We start from the raw sequence: 21,781 nt of genomic DNA, 5'->3' as shown, positions 1-21,781 counted from the left end.
TGGGGAATGTAAGCCTCTGTTCCCTCAGCTACGAAATGGGGAAGGTAATCGATCTTACTCGGAGGGAGCCCCAGTGAACTCATCCACATGAAGGTTTTGCATGTTGCCTAGTGCCCAGGACCTGCTCATTACATACAGCCTGATGTTACCGTTGCACAATTAATGACCATCTTGATCAAATCAGTGGTGTGATGACATCTCGAAGGCTTTAGACATGGCTGCAGTGTGGGAGGAAAGCAAGCCTGGCTTGGCTCCTGAGGGCAGAGGCCCAGAGGCCCGGGGTCTCAGTCACCAATGGTCGGAGGCTCTTGGGGCAGGTTGGCAGCCCCCTCTGAGAGCTGAGGCATCCTCAGCTGTAGTGAGTGGGGGTGTTAGTGGGCAACCGCTAAGGGAGGGCCCAGCCAGCACTGTTGGCCAGAACAGAGGTCTCTTCTGAAGGCTCGCATGGGTGGGAGTGACCTGTTTCCTCACGAGGAGGGGGAGAGAGCAGGGTCATACATGGGCACGGACACCGGGAGGAGGGCTGATCGTGGGCCATCTTCAAGGCTGCCCACCACACAGGGGATGAGCCCCTGTGGACTGGGGCACCTTCCAACTTTCCAGAGTTCCAGGCTGTGCCCACTGCCTCAGGCTGGGGACTCTCTGAGCCAGACCCACCAGCTTCCAGACGGGTGAGTCTTTCTCCCAGGAAACTGTCCAGTTTGTATTGCCACACAGAAGGGCCAAACACTGGACCCTTTTTCTATCTCTTTCCACGGTCCTGCCTAGCACTTCTTCCTTGTGCCCAACATTCCTCTTGGGGTTCTCACTCAGTTGTACCCATAGGGTTACCCCACAGCCCCTGGAAAGGGTGACCCCGAGTTCCAGCTCCTGGGACCCAGGGGTGGGGACAGAGCTGGGAGAGACCACCCTGGACTGGGCTCAGGCATTGGGGTGGGGAGACAGATAGGCTGCCTCCTGCTTCCAGAGCCAATGGGCTACAAGGGTGATTCTGAGGCAGCCTCTGACCCCTGCAGGGGGCAGGCAGTAGACCCATCATGGGCCCTGGATCTGGGCGAAGCTAGGAGGGACAGAGACCCCCGGTGGGAGAGACCTCCCATGCCTGCAGAGCCTACACCGGGTACGCTGACTCCCTGGCTGGTAGCCAGGCAAGATGGGGAGGTGGTGGGAAGTCCTCATCCCAAGTGCCCCGATTCCAGTCCCCTTCTCAGTCATTCTTCATCTCATACTTCTTATTGGGTGCCAAGGAGCACCCGGGGACAAGAAGTAGGTTTTATGTCCCAGTTCTACCTGTTCAGTACCAGCTGTCTCAGGCACTGGGTCCAGGATTCTGAAGCTAAACTGGGGCTCCAGGGAGGGAGTGCTGGCAACGACTGTGTGCAGTGGCCCAGGGAGGAGGGAATGGAACAGCAGCACATGTCACCTGTTTGCCACCCCTTCCCCCTCCCCGCTGGGCACTGGGAACATACAGATCATGTTGGCCTCATTGGCCTTATCATTTGGTCCCTGTCACTGCGGGGCTCACAGCTTAGTGAGGGTATAACCATAAACAGGCAATTAGAATCCCATGGGATAGATGCTGTGAACCCTGGGCCTATTAATTTGAATGAAACAGACTCTCGAATTTTTGGTTAAATAAACCTAGTTGAGCCATAAGCCTCTCGTTGTCGCATCATGCACGTGAGAGAAAAAGCAAAGAGCCAACGCTTGTTTTTCTGATCGACAGATTTTTCCAAGGCAAAGATCTCTTGGGAATACAGAAGTATCAGTTACAACTTTATAACCAGAGAAATAAGTTATCGAGTAAGACAACAGATTAGAATTGTGAGGGGACGGGGGTTGGGGGTTATGTTCACTGTTCGTGGCAATCATTTCTAAAGGCTTGGGAGTCTTATCAGACTCCTTTGTTTGAAAGACATTTTCACAAAGAACATACCCATTTGGTTACTGTTGTGAATATTCACACATCCACATTGCATAGATGAAATATTCTTGTGAACGTTCTCCATTTAGGATCTTAAGAAATCAAGTTCTTTTAACAGTTTTAGGGATGCAGAATGACTCTCCTTCCTTCACAGCTGCACGGGAGCAGAGACGTTTCCTATCTTTATTTTTAGAGTTCTTTTGTTAATTATGAAACTTGCAGTTTTTAGGGCAGGCTTCAGCCTAAAATTTCATTTGAGTTTCTTTTGATTTTTACTGTCAGCAACCAAGAAAGACCTAAAGAGGATTTTTCTTAATAACAGCAAAGTAAGGTGCATACAGTGGGTTTCTTGATGGGCCTAGATGGCCCACGAGGAGGAAGTGGGGTGCCCTTATAAGGCACTGACAAGCCTGGCCAACAGACCCTCCCCCCACCCCACTCCCACCCCCGGGCATCCCGTGGAGGTTTCGAGGACAAGGGTGCGCAGGTTCTGCTCATGTTCCTCTGAGGTGCTCTGCCTTGGCTGGGAGGATGAGGAAGGTGTGGTGGGCTGTTGGCAGGCCAGTCCAACAAGCTGGCACATGGCAGGGAGTTTAAAGAAAGGTGGACCAATGAACTGTGACAGCGCTGAAGTTCAAACATCAGTCGTCAGGGCGTCCCCTTCCCCTTATGTGCTGGGGACTCCCTCATTCAGTTCAGGTGGAATGTGTGTGAGGGGCTGGGACATGACCAGAGGGTTCCTGACATTGGTCTTTCTCCCTCAGATGGCTTACAAGAGCCGAACCCCACCACCAGCAGTAGCTTTGGGGACCCAGGAAGCTCTGAGTTCAAGGTAAGAGTCAAAATGTTCTGGGCAAAGGCCCTCTCAGATTGGGGATAGCAGGGGTGGGGTCTGCCTTAGAGGAGGCTACTGGGGGGAAGTGATGCCACCTCCTGTAAGCTGGTAGAAGAAGGGGCCCTCCCTGAAGCACCGTTTACACTACATACAGTAGGCTTATCGAGTTCAGGAATCAGGCAAGGGCTGTAATGGAAATGAGGTCCACTGGGACAGCCTCTGAAGTCTCCAGGGTCGCTTGGGGAAAGTAGCCCTGGCATGGGGATTCCCTCACAAGCCTGGGCCCAAATGCTCTTCCTTCCCAGGACCTGGCCCAGAGAGGAGAGAGAAGACAAGCCCGACCTACAACCCAAAGGCCGTCCACAAGCCTATGGGGGAGGAAGCTCGTGTCTCTAAGACCCTCAGGCCTGCCCTCCCAGGGCCTGTCAGAACCCCAAGATCCCCCTGAGGGGCTGGACTGGAGCCTGGGCCAGGAGAGGGCAGAACTTCAGAAACTGCTGAGGATTGAGATTCCTCAGAGGCAGAGAGAGCAGGAGCCTCTAGAGCAGAAAGAAGAGCGCCCCGGGGGTCAGAGAGGGGAGGCCCCCAGGGGATTGAGCAAGGAAGTTCTGAGTCCGAGAGAGAAGATACACCAGGGTCAGAGTGGGGAGGCTACTCAGGCTCTGAGGGAGGAAGCCTCCGTGTATCCCCGGGGGAAGGCTCCCCAGAGTGAGAGGAGAGAGTGTCTTCAAGGTCAAAGACACAACAGCCCTGAGTGCCAGAGAAAAGAGGTCCTGCAGGAGCCGCAGAAGGAGACTCAGGGTCTGGAAGTGAAGAGCTTTTGGGCTTCCCCAGGTCGAGTCTCACAAGCCTGGGGGGTGGCTGCGGGAGAGGCGCCCACACAGCCCCCAGAGGAAGGCAGTTCCCTGGGAATTTCTAGGGATTTCTGCAAGTCCCCGGGAGAACAGAAGCCTCAGCCTGGGGGAAGGGAGAGCCCTGGCTCCGGGAAAAGGACAACCCAGCTGACGCAGGGCCAAACTGACCGCCCAAAGCCGGCCACAGGAGACCCCAGGGCCGCCCAGGAGGGGGCGCGGCCTCCCCTTCCACCGCCCAGGCTCCCAGGCCCAGAGGCCGTAGCGGCCCCAGGCATCGGGGGCTTGGGCCCGCAGGGGCACCCCCTGGCTCTCCCGGGGCGCCCAGGGCCGGTGCCCGACCCACACGGGCTTCGGGGCCTGGAAGGAAGCCCGGGCACGGAGGAGCAGGTGCCCGGCGGTTCCACTAGGCTCCTGGGCACTGTCGGGGAGCTGAGGGGTGGCGCGGAGGCCCCCGGTGCCTCGAAGCCCGCATGGCCCAGGCTCCCAGACCGGGAGAAGGTGTCGGTGGCCGTGAGCGCGGCACAGAAGGAGACCGCCCTGCAGCGGCTGCTGGAGCTGCACCGCGCGGCCAGGCGCCGGGGGCGACAGGCCCGCGAGCAGCAGAGGCTCTGGGTGCGTACCCGGGCCGCGCTGGGCCAGCCTGGGGCACGAGAGGGATGAGGAACACGTGGGGCGGACCCGGGTGGCCGCTGACAGCCGCCTCCCGCAGGTCTTGGAACGCCTCCGGCTCGCCTGGAACCGCCACTGCCGGGTGCACCCTCTGGGGCCCCCACCCAGCCCGGCCCAGCTCCCGCCACAGGCAAGACTCACGGGAGAAGACGGCGGGGCCCCCGCGATCCTGCCAGGGCAGGGGTGGGTGGGGGCGCCTCCTGGGTCCCTTCTGTCGCGCACCAGCACCGACACAGACCAACAGCAGGAGGGGCGCATCTGCTGGGTGCTGCCTCCTGCTGGCTCCCTCCGGCCCACCAGGCGGGCGCCCGGGGACTCAGCGCTCGGCCCACCGCAGGAGGACGCGGTGGGGCAGCGACGGGCCCTGCGGGAGCAGCTGCAGCGAGGGCTCCAGGAGAGGACCTGGCGGCTGCGGGCCATAGGGGCCAGGTGAGGGGGAGGCCAGGGACGCTGATGGGGGAGGGAGGGTTGTTCCCTTTTTCTGGCCTCTGGGATGACGGGCCACTCTCACCCAGGAACACCCAGAGCTTCCAGCAGCTACTGTGGCCTCCTGGCGCTGAGGAGCCCTTGCCTAGAGAGGAGCGCCCACCCTTCACAGCCCCCTTGAGTCGTTGCTGAATCCTCAAACGGCTGATGAAAAAGATGGGGATTAAGGAAAAAGCCAGCAAAAGGCAGGCCAGCAAAGGCAGAATAGAGGTGGTTCCAAGAAAGGCCCAGAACTTTGCCTCAGGGCCTGGGAGGCCAGACACACGGACACACACAGCAGCTTCAGCCCCACCAGGAGGCATGTTATTTCTTCTTCCCTCGCTCAGTCCACTGCCTGGCCACCGTCAGAGAGCCAGGTCCTGAGGGTCAAGCAGCGAGAAGGCCCCATTCTTTCGGAAGAACGATTCAATGCGGCACATCTTACAGGAGACCAGTTCTTGCTTCACTGGGGGGCCTGCGGAAATATGTCAGAGGCCAGGAATGGGGCCTGGGAAAGGGAACTTGCGGAGCGTGGGAGCCCTGCCTACGAAGCCCTAGGAATCTGCCTGTATTGTGTCCACGTTGGAAGTGTGAAGGAATAAAAGGTACTTTTGAGGAACACTGGCTGTGGGCAAACAGGGAACCAGCTGGGGGTCCAGACCAGCAGGGATGGCCCAACTGGCCAGTCTGTCACGTGCCTTCATTTCTCCCACCTCAGGCTCCTCCACAGAGCCGGTGGCAGGACACCCAGCAGTGCTGGTCATGGGGACAGACAAAGCTAGACGGCTCTGGGAGAGAGAGGGTTTCCTTTTAACTCCTGCTCTTTTGGGACATGCTTTCTGCTTTTGTGGGAAAATTCCTCTTTTCCTCTTCCGTTTAGGACCCTAAGGAAAGTGGGGGAAATCTTTAGGCAAAACATCAGCCGTGTTTATCCCCAACCATCCACCTTTTTCGCCCCGGCACTCAAGCACGCGGGTGGGCGGGGGCCGCCGACGACACACACGGACAGCGACCCATGACTGAGCTGCCTCACTTGCAACTCAGGAGCACAGAGAGCAAAGGACACAGCCTCACCCAGCAGTCCTGCCACACTTGCGGGCATGTTCCCTTTCCTGTGCCATTTAACTCTGCATCTCCAGCTACACCACTGCCTCCCCCCTCTCCTCCAGGTGGACAACCTTGACTCTCAGCCTCACAGAGAAAGCAGACTCGGTCCAGGTGGACAGCCTGCCCACCAACATCATCTCCCTACCCCTCTCTGTGCCCCCTGTGTCTCGTGTCACATTCCAGCTCCTGGAGTTCCCCGGGTGAGCCCACCCAACCTCAGGCTTTAAATAGCACCTACATCCTGATGACCCCCAAACTTGCATCTTCGGCTCTGACCTCCCTCCAGAGAGGGGACCTCCATACACAGCCGCCTCTTTGGCCCCTCCAGCACGGCCAGGACCCACCTGTCTTCACACACCCTCCAGCCCTACTCCTCCCCATCTTCCTTGTCCAGGCGCTTGGGCCCAACACCCGGGCTTTGCCACAGCCTCCTTTCCCCTTCTGTCATTCAGTCCATCAGCAGGCTTCAGGACGCCTCCTCCAAAACAGAGCCTGAATGTTCCTCGGCTCTACTGCTAATCACCCTTGCCCAAGCCATCGTCCTCTCCTGCCAGGGTGACCCAACAGATGCAGACCTCAGCTGCTAGAGTTGACTCTTTCCCAGGAAAGGCCGTTACTTACAGTATAGTTAGTACCCTACCATTACCATTCACGGGCTTAAAACACTCTGTGGCCTCATCTCCCACTTGGATAAAATCCAACTTCCTCCTTTGTGTCACTTAACTTCTGTTAGGTCCCCAGAGAGGCCTGCCTGGACAATCCAGCTTAAAGCCTCACCCATCCCTTGCCATCTCCCCCATCACTCCCTAGTCTCATCATGGAACTGGTCCTTCTCAAATGGGTCCTTTGTCTTATGTTCACGGCCTGGACCCCCCACTAGAATGGACACCCCCAACCACGTCTCGTGTGCCTAGTGCTGACAGCATGGCCTGCCTCTCAGGGCAGGGGCTCTGTGTTCATGAGGGGGATGATTGTGGAGAGGTTGGGGCTCACCCAGCTGCCAGCCGTACGTGAAGCTGGAGGTGATGGGGAAGATGTAGCGCATCTCTGGCATGTCCAGTTTTCGGGTGTTGAGGTAGCGATAGCGCCCCTGGAAGTCGTGGGAGATGCCTTCATACAGCAGAGCCCGGGTGGCAGGCGGGACTGGGTACATTTCTGACTGAATAGTAGGGGTCTCCAGCGCAGGGCTGGGGGCCTTGGTTGGCATCGCTTTGGGGGTTGGTGGAGGTGGAAGTGGGGCTTTGGGGTGCAGGGTGGGCAGTCTGAGGGGTAGGCGCGCTGCCGCCTTAGCCTTCTGCTTGGCCTTCACCATCGTCCCATACTTGCGGTGCCATTCACAGCGCAACATCTTCTCCCGCAGATACTCCTCCTTCCAAAAGTTCTGCCGCAGCGTATCCATGTTGAACTGCCGTGACATGGTAGCAGGGGAAGCAGCAGTACCTGGCTGTCTGTCCCCGAGGGGTGAGCAATAGCAAGCACAGTCATTCTGACAGCAGGGGCCGCCACAGGCAGTCACCCGGCAACCAGGCCTCACCTCACACAGGGCCAGGGTTCTACTCGCCCTGCCTGGAGCAGACCTCACACGCCTCACTCCAGAGGCAACCTCAGGCCAGAGCCCATCGGCTAAGACCCTTGATCTCCAAGCCTCTTGGAGGACCCAGGCTCGGTCTAATACCACAGGCTTCTAGGTTTCCTGTGTTTCTGCTTCCATCCGTTGGGGTTAGGTCCTTTCCTAGCCCAAGAGACACTGAAGTGGGGGAACCAAGGGCCTAGGCACAAAGCCTTCTCCCATTCCTCCCCACCAGAGCAGGTCACTGTTGATTCAAAAGATCCATCCTTGAGTTAAGACCTCCTGGCACAGTCTTCCTGGTCCAATTTTGCTATGCCTGTATCTTTGGCCAAACCCTTCCCAGCCCTGCCAATCTAATCCCCCCAAGGGCCTCATCCCATGTAGCACCCAGCCTCAGTTCGGAGAGAAACAAGAATATTACTTTTTTAATTTAACATCAACAATGACACTGTGTAACAGCACAGGGAAGAGGTAGTGGAGAGAAAACACTCAAGGCTTCCTGTTCCCTAACCAGGCTTGACTTTAATGGCAGAGCCCCAGCAACCTGGAAGCCCCTCACTTAGCCTCTTCGTGGAATGGGAAGGGGCAGGGGGCTGGGGCTCACAACTTAGAGAAGGGCTGACGGCAAGCCTGGGGAGAAGCTGCCTGGCTGTGGGGAAGGCCCTAGCGCAGGTCCTCGGCCGTGAACATGCCCCTGGCCCTGCGCAGGATGGAGTCCTTGGCGGCATCATAGGGGTGCTCCTTGGACGGGATCTCCAGAACAGCTGGAATGGAGCGCTGGTGGGCGTCGAGCGCGTGCCGCACCATCTCTGCGATGTACTGGTTGATGAGGATAATGCCAATGTCATCCCGGTTTAGAAACTGCCTGTTGAGAGAGAAGGGATTCCAGGCAGTCCACTGTGAGGTGGTGACGCTCGGCTGTAGAGGGGAATGGGCTTGACCCAGAAACCGCAGAGTTCAAGGGCAAAGGTTGCTAGCTAAACTCTCTCCACTCTAACCAGGATCAACCTCATTACAAAATCTAAGGGCCCTGGCTGTCAGGGTCGGCTTCTACCTCCCCTGCTTGGAAGGCTTCCACGTGAACTGGTGCTGAAGATTAGGGCACATGCTGGCATATTCTGTATGCTACGAGGGTTAAGAATATGCATGTCTGTCCCTCTGTATGTACATGAAGAAAAAGCAGAAAAAGGTAAATAAGCAATTAAGTGTTTACAGGGGTGGAGAAAGGAAGTTAATGAAGTTGAAAAAGACGGGGTGCGACAGGAATAAGACTTTTCAATGTCTAAACCTTTTAAATATTAGTTTGCAAACCACATGAATACTTTAACTTTTCAAAGGAAAACAATTTTTTTTTAAGGAGGCTGATGAGGCCACTAAAGGCCTTAACGTCTATGCTGATGAGGCTGGCGGATGGATCAGGGGGGAAGTTTGGTGTGAGCCAAGAATACAGACAAAAGGAGGAAAATCATACTTTCCCCAGAGAGAGAGCCTAGACTGGGATCTCCCTTCTTTGTCATCACCCATACATTAGTTAATTAAAATATTAAAAACTAATTTTACTGAGTGCTTGCTCTGTGCCAGGCACTACAGCTGGTTAGACCTGATGATCTCTGGGTCCCTTTGGATAGAAGCATGGAAAGTTCTTGGAGTAAAATCTGTCTTTCTCTCATGGTAACTTGGGTCACTTTGCCAGAATGCTTAGAGATCAGGCCAGTTGAGGGCCTTTCACACCGCAGGCAGCAGGAACCAGTTTGAGCCTGCATCTCAGGGCTGACTGTGTAGGGAAAAACAGGTAAACGTGGTATGTCCCTGAGACTTGGCAACAGGGACCTTAGAGAAGGGTGAGAAAGCATAGGGGCTGGCATTCTCAATTCAAGTCTCACTTCCTGGTTTAAGGGGCATGCCTGCATTCACACTACCAAACTATTACTCTTGTCCCAGGGCAAGAAATAAGAACTTCAAATGCAAGATCTTAGCCGGAAGCAGGACACTGTCCTGGTTATCTGGTTGCTGCACTCAGGACAATGGGAGATTCTAAGCGTGAGGGAACTGTACAAGCAAAGCGTGGACTTGGCTTAAGAGAGTTGGGACTGGGTTCAAACCCTCTCCCTCTCTTCCAAATGGTACGTACTTGAGTACGTAACCTCCCTGAGCTTTCGTTTTCCCACTTGTAAAGAAGAACGATAACGCCTACCTTACAGAATTGTTGTTAGCCTCTAAGGGACGTGAAAACACAAGGAACCTCCACCCCGACCCCACTGCCTAGGTGTTCCCGATGAGTGCGTGGTTCCTTTACATGCCAATCCGCAAGAGCCGAGTGCTAGCAAGGCTGGGGGCGAACGTGGGCGGAGCTGAGACGCGACCCTGGGGCGGCGCCCGTCACGAGCTCTGTTCCCCTTCTTTCCTGACACAGTCATGTGAAGATGACGACTTGACATAGCCCGGGTTCTCCCAAGCCCCAAAAGGGAACTTGGAGCACAGAGGCCTCCTCCGGAAGGGCTGCCGGACCACCTTCCTTGACCCTCGGTGTCGGGGCCCGGAAGCCCAGCGCAGGCCCGGCCGCCGGGTCCCAGCGCCGCCCCCGCCTGCTCTCCGCGTTCCCACCCAAGGCAAAGGGTCCCATTCAGGCCTCGCGGGCTACCGTACCGGAAAGTGTCTTCGATCTCATTGATGGTTGTATCCTTCTCCACCACCAGGAAATTAGGCTGGCGGTTCTTGTTAAGCTCCCCTATGCCACCCAGCAGGAAGCCAGTCACCGTGTCCTCGTCTCCGATCACCGCGATTAGCTTCCCCCTACCCGCCATTCTCGCAGGCAGGTCCGCGACGGCCGGGAGTCACCGATGCCCCACCTCCGCAGTGCACCGCCTTATCGACCGCACCTCCACCCCTTAGACATGCGCAGTTCACCACTCCGCCTCCCGGGACATGCGCATCAATAGTAAAACGGTCTCAATCTGAATACGCCTGCGCTATAGAGGCCCGAACCTGGGGACTACGATTCCCAGAAGTACGCGCGGCAACACGGGCTCACGCAAGCGCATTCCGTCGCTGGTTCTATAAACCTGTTGAGCCTCCTGCTAAGACTAATCTGGAGCCCGGAAGAGAAGGTGAGGTTTCTGTTCTCCACGGTAATGTCCAGCTCTGTGTCTCGTATGTAAGTATTTAACTATGGCACAGAGTTAACAGCTAGTACATATTTGTTTAGTGGATAAAAGATTGAACAAGTTAATCGTGACTGACTAGTGAGGTAGGGATTCAAGTGAACAGGCAATTACAAAGCAGTGTGTTAATTGCTAAAATGTGAGCAGGATCTGGAAGCATCCACTGAAGGAGTAACTAGCCCACTGGGCTGAGGGTGTGCGCAAAGAAGATGGCCAGAAGGATTCAGGAGATAGAAATAAGAACAAGAGGGCGTCCTAGGCAAGAGGAACAGCATATGCAAAGGCTTAGTGACTAGAGGGCATAAGTGCCCTCAAGCAAAGGTAAAGAATCTGGAAGTTATCCTGAGGACAAAGTATCCTGAAGTCGCCGGAAAATGATGTCATGAGATGTATGTTTTAAAGATAGTGCTGTCACAGTGCTGTGTGCAGAGGCAAGACTGGAAGGATACCATTGCAGTAAGAGATAATGGTGGTCCGAACTCCGGTCGTGATAGTGAGAATGGGGAAGAGGAGATGGAGTCAAGAGATATTTAGAGCAGAATGGACAAAACTGGTTTTCAGATTGGATGTGTTTGGGGATTGAAGTAGAGATCCAAGTGACTTCCAGGCTTCTGGCCATTGCAGCTAGATGGATAGCAGTAACATCCCTGAGAGAGTGACCTCTGTGAGATACACACCGAAAGAGAAAGGGCCACCCTTTCCTCCTCCATTTTAGCCAACAGGTGTCCTGGCATTCAGCGTGTGGTTTGTGAGTTTAGACTGCTTGAGACACCCAGATAGCCTCAGCTGGTGGTTATTTGTATGAAAGGCTTGGGGCTTGGGCACACCTGGTTTGAATCTTGGCCTTGCTACTTAGAAGTATGATTTTGGATTTATCACCCAAATTTCTCAAGGCCTCAAGTTCTTCAGATAGTATAGTATGCTCACCCCCTTGATAAGGCTGTTAGGGTTAAGTGACTAGAGCCCATAAGTGCTCAGCACCCAGAGCAATGCTTTGGTTGGGGAAGAGCAGCTGGGCTGGATGTCTATAAACAGGTGGGAAGTAGGTGATGCTGAGCAGGGGGCCAATAGGCCATTCAGGAAAGCGCTCACACCTGGGGTGAGTGGGGTGAGAGGGTAGAGAATGAGGAGGGGTGTGTGTAGAAGCACCTGGTTTAGTGCCTGGCACAGAATTGGTCCACAGTGGTCACAGGGGGTTGGTACTTAAGAGAATGGATCCTGCCTTCAGAGGTTTTATCAAGTAGAGTAAAGAGCTGGGCACACTTACCATACACTCATTCATTCAACCAGCGTTTATCACATGTGGCCATGAGGAGGCTGAGGACACAAGCTTGATAAAATATGATCTCATTCCTCAAGGAGCTCCCTGCAAGATGGGGAGGCAAACCTAAGAGAGGCCCTGGAGGGTCTTATGGGAGCAGGATTCAGAGCGAGGAGGTAGTGAAGGGAAGAAGAAACTTTAAAAAGAGCCCAGAGGCAGATAGGCTACTGAGTAAAGAGGTGAGGAAGGTGTTGTTCCCTGACCCACCACTATGTACTGAATGTCCAGGGGCAGGTCTAGAGTTGGGGGGTCAATTGTGTGAAATGCCTCTTTGTCCTGCTCTGGCTACTGAATTACTCATTTATTCGTGTGTTACACCTGTCTATATGAGACCTTCCAGAGTCAGGGAGCTCAGGCTGGGAGAGGGGTGTGTAAATAAAAAGTCACAGATCAGTGTAGTGATGCAGAGATGTGTCTTGGGGCAGTTTGTCGGGGGCAGATCCAGGAGGGACAGAGAGGGAGCCGGGAAGATGCAGAGGGTGGAGAGGTAAGGGTGTTCCCAGGCACAGACCCAATCTGCAGCATGGCTGCCCAGGAAGCTAGAAGCTGTAAAGTGGGGTTGGAGTAGAGAGTGTGGTGTGGAGTGGGCGCGCTGACTTAGGACTTCTTGCGTGAACTGGTGGGGAAAGCTGGTGTGTGAACTTAGAGGTCTTGTTAGGAAGACTAGACGTTAGCCTAGAACCAGAGGGAGCTGCAGAAGGGCCCTGAACCAGAGAGGGCAGATTCCTTTAGATGTGAGCCTCTTGGGCTGCAGTGTGGAGGGTGGGTTTGAGAGAACTGGCTGCGGCCAGGGAGGCTGGGGGGAGAGGCTGGTGGCCCCGGGAGGCTGTAGGGAGAGACTGGCAGGCCAGGGAGTCTGGCGGGGTTAGGGGAGAGGCCAGTGGGCCAGGGCAACTAGGGGGAGAGAGCCGGCGGGCCAGGGAGACTAGTAGAGGAAGCAAGCCTGCCGGGGAGGCTCAGGTAAGTGGCTGCCGGGAAGTTAAGTGAAAAGGCTTAGGGCCAGGGAGGCTAGTTCAGGGGGCTGTGAGCTGGTGAGATTATGTTCACGAAGAGGCTGGTGGGCTAGGGGGGCCAATTGCGGCGGTGGAGGGTCTCCAAGAGTAGTTCAGGGGTCCATGAGCTGGGGAGCCCGAAGCAGGGCCGGCCGCAGGTGCTGCCTGCAGATGGTCGTGGGCCAGGGAGACCAAGGGAAGAGCTCAGGCCAGGGTTACCAGTGAGGAGACTGGCTCCGGTTGGGGTCCTGAGCGAGGTCAGAACTGCTGGCGGGGCCAGAGCAGATCCAGACCTGACCTTGGCCTTAGCTGGATTGCAGGTTCCTGGGTTTGTGTGGGGTTCTGCCTGCTTGCTGGGTGAGGAACATTTCCTGTTTGAGTCTGTGCTCACTGTTCTAAGGACCTAATTTTTTTTTTAACATTTTTGAGATCAGGCCAAAGGGAAGCTGGCCTCCCAGGAGCCCTAGGACAGTCTTCCAGAACAGCGTTCACCTCCCTGTCCCAACGGCCAGCTCTCTAGGGTTTGGAGGACTAATCCTGGAGGGCCCTGTCATTGGTCCTTCCAGGTACCCTCACAGCCCCAGCCCTCCCCAGACGAATGGCGGCCACCTGTAGAAAGCACACGCACAACAGCCCAGCCTCCGCGACAGGCCGCACTTTATTTGGAGTTTTCCACAAAAGCGACTCCCAGCAGAGCCGCATGGTATGTGCAAAAGTCCCCCCAGAAAGCTGGGCCTCGCAATGTGTAAAAAAGGCCCCCCATGGGGCAGAACTGTGCAACCGTAAAAAAAAAAAAAAAGAGAGAGAGAGAGAGAGAGAGAAAGCAGTCCTCCAGGAAGCCTGGCTGGGCAGCTAGAGGTCGCCCAGGGCCAGACCACGTCCAGCGCTGCTGCTGGGTCTGGGTCTGTTTTCTCCTCTGATTGTGCTTTCTTCTCCAAGTCCTGTGGCCACCAGAGGGGCCAGACACAGTCCTTAGCAGCAAGGTGGTCTGGCCGGCAGTGCAGTTTGAGGGTGACCTCTCACACACGCAGACACCCCCAAACACATGCTTCCCGCGGGCCTCAGCCCCACCAGAAAACTCAGGGCTTTCCTTCACCCCCTCCCAACCCCTAGCCAAGCCTCGTGTGTCACATTCGATGGGAGGAACACTGCCCTGAGACAGGTGAGGTCCTCCAAGCCCAGGGGGGCATGGCGGGGTAGGGAGGCTGTGCCGCCCGTCCCTCACCCCAGGCAGGTGTTTGTGGTCTGATTCTGCGTGTGCTTCTAGATGTGGTACTTGCGTGTGTGTTTGTGTGTGAGTGTGAGTGCGTTGGCCGGAGGTGGGGGCCGAGGCTGGGGGAGGCACTTCCGGGATTCAGGGCACATTGACTTTGAAGGGGCTTCCAGGGACACTTTCGTCGCCCCACTTGACGATGAGGATGTAGTCCCCTTTCTCCTTGACAGTGTAGGTGACGTTGTAGACCCGGTTTCCCATGTGCTTCACGTAGACCTCCTCACATGGGGTCTTGGGCCCGTGCACACCCACCATCATCATATTAGTTCCTGGAGAAGGAGACCGAAAGGGCTGGGTCACCCAGGGGCCCGCAGCCCCTCAGCATCCCCCATCCCCCTGTCCCTGTGCCCTGGCCCACCCTGGGACACCACCCCTGTCCTCCCTCAGCATGCCTGCTTTGCTGCAGTCCACAGTGAAGGAGTTCTTCTGGCCAACAAAGGCCTGGGACAGCCCCGGGCCCCGGGTCACCACCTTGCTGGCATCTGAGGAGAACTTAGGGATAGAGCTGTAGCTGGAGCCGCGGCTGGAGGACGACTTGGTCACGGTCTCCACCAGGACTGTGGATGTTTCGTGAAGGCTGTGGCCTCCAGACAGCCGGGGACCTGAGGGACAGAGTTGGGGTAAACACAGACTGCGGGGGGAGTCCTGCCTTCCCCTGAGCTGCAGGCCCTCGGCCCCACGCTGACAGTCCCATGGGCCGTGTCCCCTCCCTTGCTGTGGCACCCAGCGAGCCCGGCTGCGTGCGCCAGCTCTGGCATCCTGAAGTCCTGGGTTTTGGGTGGCTCCAGCTCTCACCCTGGCTTGGCCTGGGAACCCAAGTCACAGGGTAAGAGTCTTGCTTTAAAAAGATCACAGACCCAACTACTCCTTCACTCCTGCTCCCAAAAGGAGAGCCTGCTAAGTATTTACTGAGTTTTGCTCTCTAGAAACCCAGATACCTAGAAGCCAGGTGGGCGGAAAATCAAGTGACGGACAACAGTAAAGAGAAGAATTTGATCTTCGAAACGGATTCTCTGCGGCTGCACATACAGAGCACAGAGTGAGGGCAGACCTGCTTGTTCCTGCTAAGCTGCCTGTGGTTTTCGCGTCAGACTGTGACTCAATGTGAATGGCCACTGGAGTCCTCCAGGCTGGGCCGGAGGGATGCCCCCCACCCAGGGCACTCACCTGTGACTTTGGCCTTGAAGGGGCTGCCCACGATGTGCTGCGGGCCACCGTACTTGATAGCAATGAGGTAGTTGCCAGGGGCCATGGGAGTGTAAGTGACCACGTGGCCCTCAGGACACTCCCGACAGTCCAGCTGTACCTTGGAGGGGCCATCGATGGTGACAGACAAGGCCCCTGAGCCTGCGTTCAGGGTGTTGACGATGAACTCCGATGACACGCCTGGGGGTTGGAGGTAGCAAGGCTGTAGGCAGGAAGGGCTTGGGGCCCAGGGCTGAGCCAGGGCCCAGAGCTGAGCCGAGCCCCAGGCTCCCACAGCAGACCTCTGCAGGGCCTCAGCCCTCTGGGTCAGGGCAGTACAGGACCAGAAGCCGAGTACCCCAATATCTAGCCCTCTTCCCCAGACCCAGACACTCACCAGTAGTGCCTCCCTCAAGCCCAGGACCGTAAGCTGACACCAAGCCTGGGTCCCCAGCCTGGCTCTGCTCCCCAACACGGATCTTGAAGGGACTGCCAGGGATGTGGGCACCGTTGAACTTGACATCAATAGAGTGGACGCCGTTTTCATGGGGGATGAAGCGGATGGCGTGCTTGTCTGTTGGGCAGAGGACTAGTGAGTAAGCCTTTGTTCTTCCCCTCCCCATCCCCCAGAAGGGCCCGGCATGGGGGGACAAGGCCAGGGCCAGCTCACCGCTGTCCAGCTCAGAGACGTAGCACTCCTCCACCGCGCCCGAGGGCGTGTGCACGCGAGCATCGATCACACCCCGAGCACCGTTCAGCTGCACTGCAAAGGACGCCGGCTGGTTCACCCTGAGACCTGTCTCCTGCAGAGGCCACAGAAGGTGCTCAGACTTCTGTTAGCAATAATCGCGCCTCGGATAAACCTCATTGGCTACGATACTGCCACTGCGCAAAGCTTGGTGCTCAGACTCCTGGAAGGGTCTGGAGCACTGCTCTTGCTGCCCGCCTAGCCTAGAGGCTGCTGGCCCAGCTCAGGGAGGTGGGAGGCAGGGGCTGGTCCAGCACAGGGAGGTGGGAGGCAGGGGCTGGGCCTGTCGCCTTGGCATCCACCTGCCCAGAGGTGGGCCCACCTGGCTGTGCTGGGCACGGTGGGGGGATGAGCTGACAAACCCTGTCCTGGCTGGGGGGGTAAGACTTACACCATAAAGCAGGCCAGTGCCTGATCATGCTGTATGGCCCAGAGGCCCAGGAAGGAAGAGTGGCCTAGATTGGCCTGGGCAGGGCTCCCTGGAGAAGGCGGGTCAAGGGGAAGGACTGGAAGAAGCACAAGGAGGCCAGCTGGGGATGGGAGTATGTGAAGGTGAACCTGGCGGGGAGGCATGGTTTCCCCTGCTGCCTCTTTCAAGGCCACTGCTAAGTCCCTGGACACATGGACCTGCCTTCACTTCCTGCCCAGGTCCTACCCCTGAGCACATACCTGGAGGCTGGTGACGGTGAGGCGGCGAGCGTCATCTGAGAGGGAGGCCACAGGCACCACAAAGGGACTGTCTGGTATGTGCTCATCGTTGAACTTGATGGAGACCTCATAGTCACCTGGGGAGGGAAGGCTGGTCAGCACAGGCCCCTGGACAGGAGATGGGGGTGGCGGCACCTCCGGCCCGCCTCAGGACAGGACAGGCTCATTGGGTCAGGGCTCAGGTCTAGAGAGTCTCACATTTGCAGCCGTGCGGGGTGGAGGGAGATGGGGCAGAGCAAGAGCAGGCGCCCAGGTGAAGGGGGAGTTCTGGGGCCCCTCTCTCTGCTCTGGTCAGCATCCCAGTCTGAAAGGTTCGGCAGGCTCAGCCTCCCCCTCCATCATGGACACCTACCTGGTTCCTGGACAACATAGGAGACCCCACAGGAGCCATCTTTTCGGTCCTCAAAGGCAATCTCCGCCTTGCTGGGGCCCTCCACGGCAATGGACAGGCCCCCAGCCCCTGCTTCTCGGGTCCAGATGCTGAACTCAGCTGGGGACAGGGGAGCAGCGCAGAGGCAGCTCGTTAGCACCCCACCCCGCCCCCTGGCCGCCCTGCCACCCCCTTGCCTGGCCCCTGCCCCTCACCTGGCACGCCGGCCACCCCTCGCTCCAGTCCAGTGCCTCCAGCCCTCACTTTGTGGGCGCCGCCTTCACCCAGTGGGCCCACAGTGAACTGGAAGGGGCTACCCGGCACATGCTGGCCGCGGTACTTGACAGTAACTGTGTGGGGCCCCATCTCCTGGGGCACGAAGCGCACGCTGTATGCACTGTCTTCTCCCTCAACGATCTCAGCGGCTTCCATCTTGCCTGACGGGCTGGTCACCTGTGCGGTCATGTCCTGAGAACTGGCCTCCCCTGCAGGGAGTGGGGAGCATCAGGACGACTGCTCCCAGCCTTGGGCCCGCCCTCCCTCCTCCGTGAAAGCTCTGCTTCTGCCCAGAGCCCCCGCGGCCACCTGCCGTGCCCTCCCAGTCCTGTCCCGGCCTCCCGGAGGCTCCAGGAGGCCCCTGGCCCAGCACAGCCATGATGCTCACCCTCCTGCTGCCGGGTGATGCTGCCGAAGGAGCCCAGGCGCTCCCGGCCCAGGAAGTCCCCAAAGACGGCAGGGAAGGGGTCGCCCCCAACTTGGGTGGACTCCTCCACCCGCACCTCGCGCTTGGTCTCGCCGCCCCGCGTCTTGCTGATCTCCGTGCGCTCCGTGCGGGTGTAGGTGTGGCTGCTGCGGGTGAAGGTGCGCGTCAGGCGCTCCTGGGCAGACACCATCTGGAACCAGTTCCCTGCGGGACACGGAGCCACAGACGTGAGCGAGCCAGGACTGCCCTGGGGTGGGCTCTGGGCCCACCACCCTCCCTGGAGCCCCACGTCGGCTCTTCCGGGCTCACACCTGGGATTTTGAGGTTGAGGTCGCAAGTGCTGCCAATGGTGGCAATGGAAGGCGCCTGCCTGCGCCGCGTGATGCTTTCCTTCATGCGGCCCTCGCCGGTCACCTTCACAGTGAACGGGCTTCCTAGAACAGGAGAAGGGGGCCATCAGCTAGCTCAGACCCCAGCCTTGCGGCCTCCCCCTGCCCAGCCACCGCCCAGAGCTTACCGGGCACGTGCTTGTCAGCAAACTTGATGTTGATGATGTAGGTGCCTGGCTCAGTGGGGCAGTAGGTGACTTTGCACGTGCCATCCTCCATGTCCTCGCAGTTGATGTCCACCTTGCTGGGGCCTTCAATACTCAGCCCCAGGCCCCCGTAACCTGGCAGGAAGCCAAGGACACCTCTCCCTCAGGCCCTGCCACTCTGCTGTCCCCTCCCCATGCTACAGGCTCTGTCTGGACCAGGGGCCCAACATGTATGATAACCACTAATGACAGCGGGCCCTGCAGGAGGAGGGATAAGCCTGGCCCTGAACCAGAGGGCCAGGGCTGAGGCAGTCTGGAAAAGTCCCTCAGTGGGCCTTTTAGCTTCCAGCCAGTAAGGGAGAGTCAGAAACTCAGGACGGCTGGGCTTCCAAACGTGAGAGAAGTGACATGGAAGAAGCACTACCCCCTCCCCTGGAATATGAATCCCCAGGGACTGGGCCAGGAAGTTCCTGTGGAGGGCGGGGTGGGCAGGAAAGTTCTAAATCCTCATTAGAAGCACCAGCTGAAACGGGGTGGGGGGTTGGTCCCTGAGGTGAGAAGCACCTGCATTGCGAGTGTCCACGATGAACTCCGCCACCTGGAAGGTTTGTCCCTCGGACAGACCCTTGCCCCAGACGCGCACCTTGCTGGCGTCCCCAATCTCAGATGGCCCCACCAGGATCTTGAAGGGGCTGTTGGTGACATGCTTGCCACTCTTGCGCACACTTACCACGTGCTCCCCAACTTCCTTGGGGGTGAAGGAGATGCCTGTGGAGAGGGGGTGGTCAGGCACAGGGCCCTGGGCCCGGCAGAGCAGCCACCCCCTCCAGCGGCCCTTCCTCACGGCCCGCACTCACCAATGTGACGGTTGGGCAGGCGCTTTAACAGGCAGGGCTCCTCGTTGCCCGAGGGGGCACGGATGCTGGCGGTCAGCAGGCTCAGATCACTCTCGGTGATCTTCAGGGACACGTCCGTGGAGGTGCCCACGTTCAGCTGTGATGTGCGCATTGAGTCGTCACCTGGTGGGGGAGTTTGATATGTCAGACAGTTAGGAGTCCAGGCTGGCTGTGTCCTCACGGGGCGTGGGAGACCTCCTAGCTGACCCCACTGGACTCGACAGCTGGGACACCTCAAAGGGCAGAAAGGCCTGAGAGAGCAGGTTTTTTGGTCGCACGTTGGCTGCGGGAGATTACAGGTGGACCCAGTACCCCAGCTGCCCCGTGAGTGCTTCAGGCCTGAATGGGCTCAGCCCTGATCTGTGTATTTTAATTGCAAGTCACATGGTTTTGTGGAACCAACACACGAGACTAGAGCAGAGGACACAGACTCCTTGGCCGCCATGGGGCTCTGATCCGGTGGCTTAGCCTCTCTGGGCCTGCCGACCTACCAGAAGAGATTAGCAGTACCCTAACTTCTCCAGAGTTACTTCAGTGACCTAATAGGAGGTGAGGTGTTTGAAAGCACAGGGGGTGGGCGGATACCTCCCATCTGCTCTAGGGAATGGAGGGCTCCTTGAATTTGTCCAAAGATGACCGCTTGCACCCAGAGGGGCCCGCACCCTTTCACCCCAGGTTACACGGACATGCTGGGCTTGCCCTCCCAGCTCGTGGGCCCACCCCTGCCCCACCTGTGATCTTGGCTGTGAAGGGGCTCCCTGGGATATGCTTGTCATCAAAGCGCACGATGATGCTGTAGTCTCCGGGCGCCGTGGGGAGGTAGGACACGGTGCAGGTGCCATCCTTGTTGTCCTTGCAGGTGATCTCAGCCTTGGAGGGGCCCTCCACAGCCAGGGACAGACCCCCTGGAGGAGGAGGGAGGGTGAGATCAGAGGTCCTGCCCTCAGCCCTGCACCCTGCACCCTGGCCTCCTAGCCCAGCCCTCTGCCTCCAGCTCTCCTCACCTTCCCCGGCGTCCTTGGTGACAATGGTGAAGGTGGCCGGCTTGTTGACCATACCGTGGCTCAGGCCTGGCCCGTACGCACTGACATGGCGGCTGTTGATGGCGTCCACGTAGAACTGCATGGGGCTTCCTGGAGGAGACCGAGAGAAGGGACTGTGTCAGCAGGGCAGACGGGAGCTGCCTGAGCCCACCATAGCCCCTGGATGTTCCTGCAGCTGCCCTGTCTGCCGTGGGGGACCTGACTGATGGAAGTCTGCCTCCCATAGTGTCTGTATACAGTCGGCGCTCAATGGATGTTTATTGAAAGAAGGAAGGTGAGGACGAAGCCACAGCGGCCTCCTCTCAGCCCGGCCCCAACTTACCGGGGATGTGGTTGCCGTCATACTTGATCCCCATGTGGTGCAGGCCTTTCTCGGTGGGCGCGTACCTCACCGTGATGGTGCCGTCCTTGTTGTCGGTGATGTTGGGCCGGGCTGTCTTCCCGGAGGGCATCCGTACCTCCCCTGCGGGGTAGCAGAGTTATGTCAGGGACCCTGTTTTTAACTAGCATGCCCCCCACTCCCTACTGCTCCAGGCCCCGAGAGACAGCCCAGAGCAGTGAGATGAAGCCCACACTGGGGCAGAGAAGGCTTGAGTCTGAGTTCCAGCTATGCCGAACTTGGCTCTGTAACCCTGGGTAGCTCGCTTCCCGTCTCTGGGCCTGGGGTAGCTGGTTTCTCCACTGGCTTCCCCAGCCCCCCTGTCTCAGGGCCCCAGGACACTACCTGTGAGTTCCCCTTTCTGTACAGTGAAGGGGATGACCAGGTTGAAGGGCCTCAGCATGGACTCCATTGGCTCTGCAGGCACCACTGGCTCTTCTGTGGCCTGTGGCAGGGGAGAGGAACAGTCATTGCCAGGGAAGCCTTGCAGAGCTTGGCCTGAGTCCCAATAAAAGTCCAAGAAAGGGAGGAAAGAACAAGATGGTTAATGGTGAAACCAGAGCGGCAGGCTGCAAGAGAAGAGGTGCCGTGCTCAGCCTGGGACCCACCCGCTCCCCAGTATGGCCCCACACCAAGCCCCAGCCCTGGCCACGGAAGACTAGAAGGAAGAAATGAAACAGCAGGAGGAGGGCGAGGAGCAGCCCGGGCAGGAGGCAGCAGTACCCAATGTGCAGGGTAGGTGCTGGGCTGGTGCAGCACATCAGAGGGCTCCTCCACCTGGGCCATGGGGTCACACGCCTGGGAGGCAAGGCACGGAGAGCACGGGCTATGGCAGGCCAGCTCATGTCAGCCCGAGCACTCAGGAGCTGCCTCCGAGAATGGCCCAGGGACCTGAGATCTTGGGCCGCCCTTGGGGTAGGATGGGTATCTGGTGAGCTTTCCCTCTGGAGGGCTGCATCGTCCCGCAGGGCCGCCTGGCGGGGAAGCGGGGAATGTCTAGGGACTCTGGGCCCAAGGGTTGGAGAACTACATGGCCAGCCCCT

The 21,781-nt window shown here is 57.9% G+C and overlaps 4 protein-coding genes, 1 long non-coding RNA gene and 1 pseudogene across 8 annotated transcripts in view; 2 read left to right on the top strand and 4 right to left on the bottom strand.

Moving 5' to 3' along the window:
- Window positions 1-1,007: 1,007 nt before the first annotated feature.
- On the top strand, window positions 1,008-5,368 carry LOC106003330 (translation initiation factor IF-2-like). Its single transcript, XM_013050611.2, has 5 exons — window positions 1,008-1,120; window positions 2,689-2,756; window positions 3,065-4,225; window positions 4,323-4,711; window positions 4,798-5,368. The coding sequence occupies exons 1-5, from the start codon at window positions 1,099-1,101 to the stop codon at window positions 4,898-4,900; spliced, it is 1,743 nt and encodes a 580-aa protein (XP_012906065.2). The 5' UTR covers window positions 1,008-1,098; the 3' UTR covers window positions 4,901-5,368.
- Window positions 1,711-7,740, bottom strand: ATP6V1FNB (ATP6V1F neighbor). Its single transcript, XM_013050614.2, has 2 exons — window positions 6,848-7,740; window positions 1,711-5,222 (listed from the first exon to the last, which is right to left on the bottom strand). Exons 1-2 carry the CDS (start codon window positions 7,269-7,271, stop codon window positions 5,113-5,115), a joined length of 534 nt encoding a protein of 177 aa, XP_012906068.1. The 5' UTR covers window positions 7,272-7,740; the 3' UTR covers window positions 1,711-5,112.
- Window positions 7,741-7,821: 81 nt separating this feature from the next.
- Window positions 7,822-10,332, bottom strand: ATP6V1F (ATPase H+ transporting V1 subunit F). Its single transcript, XM_004741796.3, has 2 exons — window positions 10,071-10,332; window positions 7,822-8,289 (listed from the first exon to the last, which is right to left on the bottom strand). The coding sequence occupies exons 1-2, from the start codon at window positions 10,226-10,228 to the stop codon at window positions 8,088-8,090; spliced, it is 360 nt and encodes a 119-aa protein (XP_004741853.1). The 5' UTR covers window positions 10,229-10,332; the 3' UTR covers window positions 7,822-8,087.
- A 53-nt stretch (window positions 10,333-10,385) lies between these two features.
- LOC123387041 lies at window positions 10,386-16,873 on the top strand. Of its 3 annotated transcripts, none has more exons than XR_006601396.1 (3): window positions 10,386-10,531; window positions 15,098-16,177; window positions 16,753-16,873. It is a non-coding gene; the product is annotated as an uncharacterized LOC123387041 (long non-coding RNA). The 3 variants fall into 3 exon arrangements; XR_006601397.1 differs by having other exon boundaries at window positions 10,437-10,578; XR_006601398.1 differs by lacking the exon at window positions 10,386-10,531 and adding an exon at window positions 10,593-13,601.
- FLNC (filamin C) overlaps window positions 13,539-21,781 on the bottom strand; it is a 27,113-nt gene continuing 18,870 nt past the window's right edge. The window contains exons 31-48 of one of the 2 annotated variants that reach the window (XM_004741803.3): window positions 21,462-21,536; window positions 21,084-21,183; window positions 20,682-20,822; window positions 20,321-20,449; window positions 20,048-20,221; window positions 19,278-19,439; window positions 18,985-19,188; window positions 18,403-18,555; window positions 18,197-18,319; window positions 17,847-18,089; window positions 17,398-17,667; window positions 17,165-17,302; window positions 16,774-16,889; window positions 16,027-16,159; window positions 15,754-15,930; window positions 15,339-15,557; window positions 14,564-14,773; window positions 13,539-14,440 (exon numbers count right to left, since the gene is read on the bottom strand). In XM_004741803.3, coding sequence (XP_004741860.1) covers window positions 14,253-14,440; window positions 14,564-14,773; window positions 15,339-15,557; window positions 15,754-15,930; window positions 16,027-16,159; window positions 16,774-16,889; window positions 17,165-17,302; window positions 17,398-17,667; window positions 17,847-18,089; window positions 18,197-18,319; window positions 18,403-18,555; window positions 18,985-19,188; window positions 19,278-19,439; window positions 20,048-20,221; window positions 20,321-20,449; window positions 20,682-20,822; window positions 21,084-21,183; window positions 21,462-21,536 — 2,955 coding nt within the window. In that variant the 3' untranslated portion in view covers window positions 13,539-14,252. The remainder of the gene's footprint in view (window positions 14,441-14,563; window positions 14,774-15,338; window positions 15,558-15,753; window positions 15,931-16,026; window positions 16,160-16,773; window positions 16,890-17,164; window positions 17,303-17,397; window positions 17,668-17,846; window positions 18,090-18,196; window positions 18,320-18,402; window positions 18,556-18,984; window positions 19,189-19,277; window positions 19,440-20,047; window positions 20,222-20,320; window positions 20,450-20,681; window positions 20,823-21,083; window positions 21,184-21,461; window positions 21,537-21,781) is intronic. The other variant, XM_004741804.3, reaches the window with a different exon arrangement.
- LOC123387063 lies at window positions 16,139-16,253 on the bottom strand (annotated as a pseudogene).

Source organism: Mustela putorius, unplaced genomic scaffold (genome assembly GCF_011764305.1).
Source record: "Mustela putorius furo isolate JIRA1106 unplaced genomic scaffold, ASM1176430v1.1 tig00003845_pilon_pilon_pilon, whole genome shotgun sequence".
Classification (NCBI taxonomy): Eukaryota; Metazoa; Chordata; class Mammalia; order Carnivora; family Mustelidae; genus Mustela; species Mustela putorius.
Note: the sequence above shows the minus strand (reverse complement) of the source record. Positions and strands in the feature narration are given on the sequence as shown.